This window comes from Berghia stephanieae, chromosome 1, assembly GCF_034508935.2.
Source record: "Berghia stephanieae isolate SIO BIC M18660-M18661 chromosome 1, UCSD_Bste_1.3, whole genome shotgun sequence".
NCBI classification, from domain to species: Eukaryota; Metazoa; Mollusca; class Gastropoda; order Nudibranchia; family Aeolidiidae; genus Berghia; species Berghia stephanieae.
Genome location: NC_088360.1, coordinates 56,070,131 through 56,082,630, shown reverse-complemented (window position 1 = coordinate 56,082,630; position 12,500 = coordinate 56,070,131). Strand labels below are relative to the sequence as shown.

The 12,500-nt window shown below is 34.9% G+C and overlaps 1 protein-coding gene across 2 annotated transcripts in view; it reads left to right on the top strand.

Annotated features, from left to right (window-relative positions):
• Positions 1–12,500, top strand: part of LOC144977979 (glutaminyl-peptide cyclotransferase-like) — a 105,120-nt gene that overhangs the window by 48,235 nt on the left and 44,385 nt on the right. For both annotated transcript variants that reach the window (XM_078923388.1, XM_078923395.1), the window contains exon 2: positions 8,040–8,192. In XM_078923388.1, the coding sequence (XP_078779514.1) occupies positions 8,040–8,192 (153 nt within the window). The remainder of the gene's footprint in view (positions 1–8,039; positions 8,193–12,500) is intronic.

Sequence of the window (12,500 nt, the reverse complement as noted above, 5' to 3'; positions counted from 1 at the left end):
TGGTTTAGTGCCAAGAGTTCTATCATCCCAGAGGAATTGAGGATGCCGTTATCTTTATGTGTATCGTTTATGGTGCATGATTTATTTGTCTCAATAAACCAAAATAGAAAATAGAAAACAAGACGTAGGGAATCCTGATTCATCTGGGTATTGGATTAAATGGCTAGGTTTGATTGAGGATCTTCTCTTATCACCGATGGCGTTTTTATCCTTCTTTTTTCTTTCGTGTGAGCTAAGCAAATAATATAAGAGAAATGTTGTTGAACTTACGATTTAATGTATGTTCGTGTATTTGTTATGTTTTCTCTCTCTCTCTCTCTCTCTCTCTCTCTCTCTCTCTCTCTCTCTCTCTCTCTCCCTCCCTCTTTCTCCCTTCCTCTCTCTCTCTCGTTCTCTCTCTCGTTCTCTTTCTTGTCTGTTTGTTTATGTGTCTGTGTGTGTGTGTGTGTGTAGGTTTGTATGTATGTGTGAGAGAAGAGAGAGAGAGAGAGAGAGAGAGAGAGAGAGAGAAAGAAAGATAGAGAGAGAGAGAGCGTGGTGTATGTGTGTTCATGTGTTTAGATGATTGGACACACACACACACACTCACATACACACTCACATACACACACACATAGAGAGAGAGAGAGAGAGAGAGAGAGAGAGAGAGAGAGAGAGAGAGAGAGGTACATTTATTCTTGCGCATCTTTTTTTATCAACATCATCGTTGTCCTCACCTATCCCCACATCATCATCATCATCATCATCATCACCATCATCATCATCATCATCATCATCATCATCATCGTCGTCGTCGTTGTAACCATCATCATCATAATCACCACCATCATCATCATAATCAACGCCATCATCATCATCATCATCATCATCCTCATCATCATCATCATCATCATCATCATCATCATCATCACATTGTCGTAATTTTCGACGACAACCATTGATACCTAATGTGTGTCTACCCCGAGATAAGACTCAATTCAGTGACTCAAATGGTAAACCATTACTCTTTAAATTAACCAGTAGATTTTTGACCAATCAAAACATGGAATTTGTGGCACACCTTCACACGTGGTCGGACAAACATAGTTGGTTGTTTATATACATTAACGTGAATGAAATCGACCTGTCTCTGATCATTGTTATGTTTTTTTATACCGCCAATGATTGACTAGTTATCAAGATATTCTCGGTCATTTTATAAACGTTTAAATTTACGCATATAAATCTGTGTTGGTTCTATTGATCTAGCGGTAGGACAGTGCCATCGATAGTAAAACCTGTATAGTTTGCTCTTTATTCCAATCACTGCCATTGTTTACATGACTGTCCGAGAGTCGTGTTATCTAGGTGTCTATTCGTTTAATTAGTTTTTTCTGTTCCAATTTAGCAGCTGCAGCAGTAAAAGTTATCAAGCACAAACTTGAATACGGTACAACAAAATCAGGAAACAATTCGCGATGTAAAAAATAAAAATTAGGCGCTATATTCAATTAAAATCGTCCTCACATTATTATTGTGAAACGTAAAATAAAACTGTTTGACATGTAGTTATGTAATGAACTGTGTTATCATCTTCAAGATTTATATCTTATCTCAAGTTTTCCTCTCCTTTTCATCTAGAGACAAATAAAACCCTAAATCATTTTTAAACATTTCATTGACAGTGCCAAAACCTAATTTAGAAGCACGGCTGTGTGGTTGGGAACCTTGAAGCTAGCGCTTCGGATACTAATGTGGCACGACAGATCGATTTTACCAAGTGGACTGTTTATTTATTAATGGAACATGACAAAGTCACACCAGACCACCCGAAAGTCCAACTTTTAAATTGAACTGTCATGCCACTTTAGTAGGTAACTGAAGCACCTGTTTCAAGATATTCAATCTCACGACCATGTCAGTGCTTTTGTGTAAAACGTTGTACGACTCTCATAAACTGTTTGACACCATTGTCCATATTATGCTGTAGTCCATTGAATTCAAGTCAGGATTCATTGGAGACCTAATAGTCTTCAGAAATAAATTAAATATGATTTTTGTGTCCTATTGAAAGTTATGTGACATTGTGGTGTTAGAAGGAAAACGTATTCAAGAAGCAATCCCAATAGGTCATTTGATTTCAACGAGACTGATTAACTTTCTACACTAGTAGCACCACGCTACTAAAAAAAAACAAGACACAAGTGTGGATTATTTTATATGACTTTGGTATAACCAGCATAGTCTCTTAATTAACCAATCATAGATTTAGCAAATATAAACTTAGATATTATTCTTGTTTCATGCAAATTTTTGACAGTTTCTGATTTTTTTTTCGTATTGAAACATCGTCACCATTTTTGCAGTTTTGTTTTCTCCTATCCTATCTTTATAGAAACATGTACTTGTCCTAACTTGTACCTGACATCCGTCTGTCTCGGGAGACAATGGAGTAGAGTAGAGTATTGCAGAACGATATAGCGAGGTTTTACTGTATTCTCTTTATTTCAGCTTTGGAATTGTATTATTGTTCCACCCAGGGAGATGAGACACGATCCCACAATAGAAACAATTGCCACCGAGATTATTCTGTGACTGATGCGACATGATGAGGCATACTCGTGTTATTAACATTGGATGAATTGTTTTTGTTTTGTTTTGGGTTTTTTTTTAATTTAGTCATTCTATTGGGAAAAAATCTGATTCCAAAGCTTTACAAATAAAACTTTTTTTTCTCTTTTACTTTGTTTTCCTTTCTTTTTTTATAGTTTTATTTAATTTAATTTTGATGTTTTTTTTTGTTGTTTTTTTTTTTTGTAATTGATACCGTAAATAAAAGTTTCAATTTGGAATTCAAATTGGTCGTAAATAAAGCGATGTGTTATTCTAGTGAGAATCCATCTATTTGCCAATACTAACGGGTATTATGTTTGAGGGTATTGTCCTTTCATTATTACTAACAAATTGTGAAAATGGGAGTATATCATTCTATTAACTATTACACAGGACAGTAAGAGTAGTCAATCGTGCTCATGGAGTTTATCCCGGTTTCACTAGCATGAAAGGATACACATTTATATCTATTTCTACTTTGCAATATTTTGGTCAGTTTTGTTGTGTCAAGATCGAGTTGGATTTTATTTTTTCCTGATTCAAATGGACCCCTGAATTATCCGCGCGCTGCTTTTTAAAGATTAAAATGCAGAATCATTAAAGTCTTTCTGAAACTTAAAACCTTTATTAATAATATTATTTTGTCATTACAAAATTGTATTTTACATCGTTGATAAAATAGAACACATGCAAATCCACGTTTCCATTGCATAACATCCAATCATTTGCAACATCGATACAACTTTTGGCAACCCATTCCAAAAGCAACTCCCATTTCTCATATATCCATAAATATTTCATGAGTAATAGATTCTGTGATTCAAACAGGACCGGAAATGAATGAATGAATTGATGATACAAACATTTTTATTTATTTATTATTTTGTGTGGGTTATTTTCGAGATGGGAGAAATGCGGAAGACTGAGAAAATTGGATTTTGGAAATATTCCTTTGAGAAAGTCATGAATGAAACGCTGTCGGAAGATTTGTTTTGTACTGTTTTTTTTTGTTGTTGTTGTTGTTTTTTTTTTTTTTTTTTTGTTTTTTTTTTAAAGTTTGTTTTGTTGGGTTGGAGGGTTGTTTCTATTTGTTTTTGTATTGTTTTGTATTGTTTTTAAATAGGAAACGAGTCAATGATTCATGACAGGTATTGAATAAAAAAATAAAAGAAATGCCATCTGTACTCAGACGCACGATCCATGTAAAAATGCGCCACTACCAATATTGAGGTCAAACCCAAGACCTTTATTTTAAAAAAAACGAAAATCTAGAATGTTCTATTAAGAGAGAACAATAGCCGCGATCATATTATTTATATCGCTTCCAGTTCTTAACTCCTTGTTGAACTACATATTTATGCTATGCGTTTAAGTAAAAAATACTCACAACATCTGCCATCCAGATACAGCGTACAGTGTGCAACATTGAACGCTTTTAATATGATTGATAAAATCTAGTGAAAGCTATTTACCAAAATTGCTGTCCAAAACAATAACAAACAGCTGAGTGACGACAATGCTGTTCCTTCTATACGGCAATCACGGTGATCAATCATCGGCCTCATCAAACATGTCTCCAGAGTAGATAATCCCATAAAAAGGGCCAATTTCATCATTTTATTTGGAAATTCATGCCCCATGAAATATTAAATTGTTGAAAAATAAAAGCAGAAGCGAGGAAGATTAGTCGATCTTATTGTTCCTTTTTGTTTATCGGTAAATATCGGGGAAATTTATGTCTTTTATATTATTGGGTGATGAAGGGAGAGAAGATGGTGTAAAGTGAAACGATGATAAAACGTGTTCTTATTAGGTAATAATATTAAAGATTGGGTGAATGTTAAGAAATTATAGTTGGATGGAGGGTTAATTAAGCATAGTATGAAACGATATAGCCGTTAATTATATATATATATATATATAATATATATATATATATATATATATATATATATATATGTGTGTGTGTGTGTGTATGTGTGTGTGTGTGTGTGTTTATGTGTGTCTGGAGGTGGCGGGGCGGATAGTGTTTACTGTTCGTGCATGTGTGAAGGTGTCTGAGTGTCTCTCGCGTGTTTGCGTGCTAGTATGCATGACGTTATGTATTGTTCTGTCTGTAAATTAAATATTAGATAAGACTTTGTCAGGGATTGTTGGACGATAAACAAATATTAGGTCATCATCATCATCATCATCATCATCATCATCATCATCATCATCATCAACAGCAACAACGCCACCATTATCATCATTATCATCATCATCCTCATCATCATCATCATCATCATCATCATCATCATCATCATCATCCTCATCATCATTATATCCATCATCACAACCATCTTCACCACCCTCATCATCTCAATCATTGCCATCGTAATCATCATCATGGTAGGTTGCCCCAAATCCGTTCCCTTTTTCTCTACCTCAAATTCTAACAGCTCTAGCTGCAGATTGATTCAACTATCTACTGATTGAGAAACTCCATTATTTGACGTCTTTTTATTGGTTTCATGTGAATACATGTGAGGTATTATCGGTTAACTTAGCTAAAAACCTGAAAATAGATTACGAGAATCCCCTCGGCACAAATAAGTACGCTGTGCCCCAAAACCGAATACGGCTTGCCCCAACCCTAAAGCATTAAATTTATGGTCGGTCATAAAGCGTGAATAGTTTTTGTAAAAAGTGTATTTGACAATGATGTGCTTTAGCTTCAGTTTATATAAAAAGACACATGGTGTGGACTTTTCGGTTTTCCCTTTTATCAAACGACAGACAGTTTAATATAACACAAAGGGCATGATAGTACTGGTTCTTGACACGTATTGAAAACGTGTTATTATAGGTTTTGACCCCCTTGTTTATTATAGAATCACAATTCTTGGATTTGTCCTGTATAAATGCTGACATTTTGAAATCAATGAGATCTTTTCGATTCTTGGGTTAACAGTTCGGATTTGGGGATGGCATTTACGGTTTGGGGGCATGGGGTCAAGTAGCATGCCCCAAATCCGTCGAGAGAGAAAAATACGTTTTAAAAAAGCTTTTTATATTTACTTTACTGATAAAACAGCATGTAAATGAGTTTAACATCCCTGCTTATCAATGAGGCCAATATTATACATGCGTGATAGAGGAAAATCTTTTTACAGAATCGATTTATTATAGTGGTGCAAATTAAAAGGTTTGTGTGACAAATCGTGGTAGTCTACTTCAACTTGGAAAAGGAACCAAATTCCTTCACGATTGGCGAGCTTCATTTATGACAATATTTTGAATTACAGGTTATAGTGACTGGTATAAATGTCGATTTTGATGTGAAGTTTTAGATCTTCTGATTATAAAAATAAAATTAATTAGCCGTGAAAATTAGCGTTATGTAAACACACGAAACGGTTTTGTGTCACACACTCTGAAGTGTATATACGTCTATATTTTGGGACGATCTATCCTATTACTATTATTCATGTTGTAAATTGTTAATCTGCCAAAAACTGACAACTCTCAAAAACAAAAATGAAAAAAAAAGAAAAGAAAAGCAATATTATTTTTCCATAACTAATTCGTACTATTTGGCTGCCTGCCCATTATGTAAGTGATCGACTGACAGCGGTGGGTGTGAGGGGGTTACTTCCCATCATCGTAACCCTCACAGCCAGTGACAAGCCTTACGTGTTTACTCGCCCTTTCATACGCCCCCTTTTCCATCCAGAGGAAACAAATTGTTTATGTCCTGTTGTCATTCTTCACATTGGCATAGTTAAAAATAGGATGATGCTGTCTATTTTTGGATTGGTGCGTGGTTACTGACTGACTGGTTTTTCTATTGGTGTTGATTCAGCTGTCCTGCTTGCGTATCAGAATCTGATAAGGACGGAAAGAGGCACTCCCAATAACAAATTATTGAAAAAAAGTTATGTTTTTTTCCAGTCAAATTAAGTTTAACGATAACAACATTAGTGGTGGTGGTTGTTGTTGTTGTTGTTGTTGTTGTGGTGGTGGTGATGGTGGTGGTGGAGATGTCTTTTAAATATTGATTGCAATTCTTTGGGATCTTCAGAAAAATGTTGTAGCATTAGAAGTAGATGTAGTAGGAGTAGGAGTAGTAGTAGTAGTAGTAGTAGTAGTAGTAGTAGTAGTAGTAGTAGTAGTAGTAGTAGTAGTAGTAGTAGTAGTAGTAGTAGTAGTAGTAGTAGTAGTAGTAGTAGTAGTAGTAGTAGTAGTAGTAGTAGTAGTAGTAGTAGTAGTAGTAGAGAAGTAGTAGTAGTAGTTAGTAGTAGTAGTAGTAGTAGTAGTAGTAGTAGTAGTTAGTAGTAGTAGTAGTAGTAGTAGTAGTAGTAGTAGTAGTAGTAGTAGTAGTAGTAGTAGTAGTAGTAGTAGTTGTTGTTGTTTTTGTTGTTGTTGTAGCAGCAGCAGCAGCAGCAACTGTAGTAGTAGTAGTAGTAGTAGTAGTAGTAGTAGTAGTAGTAGTAGTAGTAGTACTACTACTAGTAGTAGTAGTAGTAGTAGTAGTAGTAGTAGTAATGGTAGTAGTAGTATGTAGTAGTAGTAGTAGTAGTAGTAGTAGTAGTAGTAGTAGTAATGGTAGTAGTAGTAGTAGTAGTAGTAGTAGTAGTAGTAGTAGTAGTAGTAGTAGTAGTAGTAATGATAGTAGTAGTAGTAGTAGTAGTAGTAGTAGTAGTAGTAATGGTAGTAGTAGTAGTAGTAGTAGTAGTAGTAGTAGTAGTAGTAGTAGTAGTAGTAGTAGTAGTAGTAGTAGTAGAAGTAGTAGTAGTTATTGTTGTTGTTGTTGTTCTTGTCATTTACTTTTTCAACGGACAGTAAAGAAAATATTTGTATTTCCTATTGATGCATTACGTTTATCCAAAAACCTCATAACATCCGCTAGCCGGATATAGATGCTGTGCCCTTGGCTAAGAAGCTCACAACATTGTCATTCGGAAATATAACGACCAACACACAACAAAACTAAGTCTAACCTTGAAAGTTTATAGTCTGGTTAATTCAGTTTAGTGAGAATTTCTCATAAACGTGGATGGCAAAAGGCAATAACAAAGAGCTTCATACTATCTAGAGATAGAATGCGCTTGGCCAAGGAGTTCACAACATTGCCATCCGGAAGTATAACGGACCAACACACAAACTCTGTGTAATCATGAACTTTTATAGTCTGGTTAATACAGTTTAGTGAGAACAACTCACAAACGCGGATGGCAAAAACAATAACAAAGGCCTGAGTGACGTCATCTGCATACTATCTATAGCGTACTAATACACAAAACTGTGTGTAACCTTGAACGTTTATAGTCTGACTGATACAAGTTATTGAGAACTACTTATAAAGAAGGCTGGCTAAAAACAATAACAAAGTGTTGAGTGACGTCAACTTCATTCTCTCTTTATATATTTTATAGCTGTCTCTTTTTCTTGTCTGAAATTTCCAGGGCCAATACAGATGTCTTTCAGGTGTGACCATGTCTCAGCTCAGCAATCTGACGGTGACTATGGCTGATATGACGAGATTTTATGACCACTGTCTGCCCAGAATTCTCATCCCTAGAATACCTGATACACCTTCACACTCTCTTGTGCGGCAGGTAAATTCATTAGGTTTTTCTAATTGTTGATTTCCCTTTTTTTTTCTTATTTGTTTTGCATGTATATTTTTTATTTATTTATTTAGGATTGGATTGGATTGGATATGGAATATCATATGACGTCAACATTTGAATTTCTACAAGGCAAATAAATCATATTATAATCTATTTTACAACCTTACTGGAGTTCCGTCTCCCTACAAAGATTGAATGTCATGGAATGCTATTCTTCACGCTCAGGGGGCCATTAGGCTACCGAGCAGTCGATTATCATTTTGCCAGTTATGCCTCCACATTTCCTACCTAGTACTTCCTTGGTTTGATTCGTGCCTTTCTGCCAGATACTTTTTCCCTCTAGCACTGATTTTTTACAACCTTAAGTGTGCACAAAATGAAATCATCAATCCCTCTTCAAATAAGGTAATCAAGATACCATGGTCGTGCCCAAGCACTAAATGTTGGGCTAATTGCTCTTTTTCCTTTCTATAATAATGGCCGCGTTCTTATTTCATGCATGTTAAATTATCACGCCAATATGAAGCCTTCGGTCATTCTCTCAAGTTACAATGAATTAATTAACAATTGGATCCAAATATTCTCTGGAATGTCACGTTTTTATAAACTCTAGATAGCATTATACAAATGTAAATTATTTTTCCCAAAAGGGCACATAAAAACCGGAATCTTATTTAATATGCAAACTGCATCCGGGGTCGGACATATTATTTGATGTAGCTAGTTCCAACTCCATACACCATTCATGGTTCACAATAACCACTTTATTGACGCAAGATGACAAAGCATCCGTTTTTCGTAATGGCCTGGGGGGAAAGTACGTCATATTGACAGATTAAGATGACATCCACCTATTTTTTCTTTCTAATCTTACATTTTAGAAGCTTCGTATTAAACGCTTTTTGACAGGGTGAGAGTGATCTTAAAATAATCTACTGATGAGAGAAAGTAAACATTGTTCTGTCCAAAATATAAAGATGTTTTGTATGTTTACGGCACTTTAAGGCGTGGGTTGTGATTATCATCCCCTGGCACAGAAATCGATGAGCGATATCGAATTAATAATTATATGTAATTCAGACAGACCTTGTTTATACGACTTGTTTCCGGATTTCCAATAATGACATTAAGTCGCTACGAGAAAAAAAAAATAAATCATAAAACCCCCAACACTCTCTTTTTTTTCATATTTAAAAAAAGCTTAATTTAATTCAATGGAGGGCACATAGAGGATACAGCCAATTCTTATTCACATTGAATGCCCAGTGAAACGTGTGGTGTTAACTGCTTAGGTTATGGTGTCTGGTTGTGTAAAATGGCCCAGCGGTGCTGAATGGGTTTTTAGTGACCAGATTGGGTGACAATGGCTGCGGCGTTGAGTCCTTGGGCAATGCACTTATACACATCACAATTCTCTGAAATAGAAATCTGGTTTAATTTAGCATTGTGAAATGTCTTGAGTTCATGTAACTTACTGTTGCCATGTATAAGGATGAATGAGCTCATTAAAAAAAAAAAAAATCTTCAACTCTTTAGATAGCTCTAGTAAAAAACCGATTCTCTTTTCACAACAAAGTAAGTAAATATATATTTAATATCTACACTGCATGAGGATTGTGCAGCGAGACAGTTGTATGAATATTATGGAACTGCACGCTAATCTACAGGACATGGGCTCAATCCCCCTGTTTTTACTTAGGCAGTTGTAAGAGAGTTAGCTTATAGCAAGTGGGTTTAATGAGTTCACAATGCTTGTATGTCAGTTAAACTTGGTCATTATATTGAGTAGTCAATGTCAGTTTTACGTTCCAAAGTTAAAGGATTGGTCATTATATTGAGTACTAGAAAATTACTTTCTTTGATCGGTGTTACTTGGTATTTGGGGATGATAGCATCAAATTATAGTAGGAATTTATTATTTGGGCGTACAGAGTATTTGGGCGTACTGAACGTAAAACTAACGTTTACCAAAAGTAATATTATATCATAAAAGGCGGGGTTTAACATTAATATGTAGGAAATGACGTTTCAGGTTTGAATATGATTTGATATTTCTCTTAGGGGTTGGATTGTAGACTGATAGGGAACTGTCAAAACTAGTAAGAGGTGTGGCTTGAAATAATTTACAATAGGGGAAAAAGATAGAGTTGCTAGATTCTAGATCTATTCTTCGATTCTTCTATTCTACTTCGCTATGAGCTGCACACTTTAAACCTTTTGTGCTCACCATCATTTATTTGCTTTGACAGACTTACAAACATTCCATGTATATTGAAAATGGTTACTTAGGCAAAATGACTTTACATTTGGATTGATTTTACGGATTTGGAATTTATGAAACTGATTGAATTATGACCATGCCATTTGATTTGGATTTGGAATTTATCACAACAAATAAACGCTGTAAGAAATGAAACTTGGAATCTGGACTTTTATTTGAATGTTTTGATGTTGTACATTCAGTTATCATCATCGGCCCTTGAACTCTGTCGTCATTATTAACATCTACAACACCACGGAAAGAATAATATTACTATCTACCAAAAAAAAACACTATACGATCATCACCCATTACATATGTGTGCAGCTATCCCACACAGTATCTTAAATTTGATTGACTTGGAACAACAACGGTTTTAAAAAATGATATTCGTAAACATTTACATATAGATCTTTAAAAAAATAGTTTATATATATATTTAAAAAAAAAATATATATATTTCACGGAAACCGGATTATATATATATATATATATATATATATATATATATATATATATATATATATATATATATATATATATATATAATCAGTCGGATGGTGTAAAGGTTTGAACTGAGATATTGCCAAGTTTAGTTAGAAAGTCAATTTTTAAAAAAGTAAATGATTAACATCAACCCGTTGATTATATCTTCGGGAAATATCAGAGCTTAATTTCACTTCTAAATATTTTTTACAGCTAGTCAAGTTGAAAAAGGAAGAAATTTGAGAAAAGTTGCTGGATACCTTTCCCATACATCTGACTATAACTTCATGTAAAATCACCCGATTTACTTCATCAAATAAAGATTAAATTGCTGTGTGTGTGTGTGTGGGGGGGGGGGGGGGGGGGGGAGGGGGGGGGGCATATTCTTTCAGAAAATGCAGAAAGATGCAAATGCGAAATTTTCCCCTTCCTACTGATTATGTCATGCACTGTCACACATACACACACACAAACACACACGCACACACGCAGACACACATTCACACACACACACACACACACACACACACATACATATATATATATTTGTTACATTCATTTGAAAATTTCTCTGCTGTTTTGTTCATATCAAATATAAATACGAACATTTATATAGCGCATTCCACTGATTTACCATACTCAAATCGCTTTACAATGTCTCATGTATTCTTCAGCAGGCTATATCGAACCATATTTCCATTTCACAAGTATATGTCGCCTGTTAGACGTCCTTTTTTGTTCCAACGCCCTACCCATTGTCTGCCTATATAGCCAGGTATTATTCAATCACACACGAGTCAAGTGTGGTAATGTGCGTTAAGTATCTTACACAAAGACAAAAGGTCGGGACCAGAATTTCCCACCATCAGCGTCACCGACCTGGCAACTTGCCACTATTAACATCGCTTAAGTTTTGTGACAAGGGGAGACACCGCACCGATGAGCCACCCAATCATACAAATATTTACGATGATTGCTTTTGAGCAATATATTATTTGCGTTTCTTTGTTTTGTCTTTTTGTTTGTTGTTGTTGTTCGTGTGCTTGAGGCGTAAAATTTGAAATAACCATTCATTTTGTGCCTTTGACCACATGATTTGATATCTGAAAAAAAAGTATATGAGTCATCAATTGAAATGGAAAATTATACCGAGCGTAGGATGAAAGGAGATAAAGATAGAGAGCAGGGGAAGAGAGAAAAAAAGCTCAAAAAAGCGATATTTAAAAAAAAAAAAGACATTTTTCCAGACTTTACTTTGAATCGGGACGTCATTACATGGTGATACAAGCTCAGATTATAGCGTGTAGTCCTATTTCAAGAGCCTTTTCATTAAGTTTGAAGTCTAATATTTTAATGGTTTTCATGTGCCCTGGCTTGCCATTTAATTTGGGATGAGAAATGAAATCTTGCTCTAAATATAGATCAAGCTTTCAGGAGAAGAATGAGAACTTAAAACGTCTATGCATTGTCTGGGGTTAGATTTATTTTCTTTTCTTTCTGGCAGTATATGAATTTAGCCGAGATAATAATATAAGGACCATGTGTTT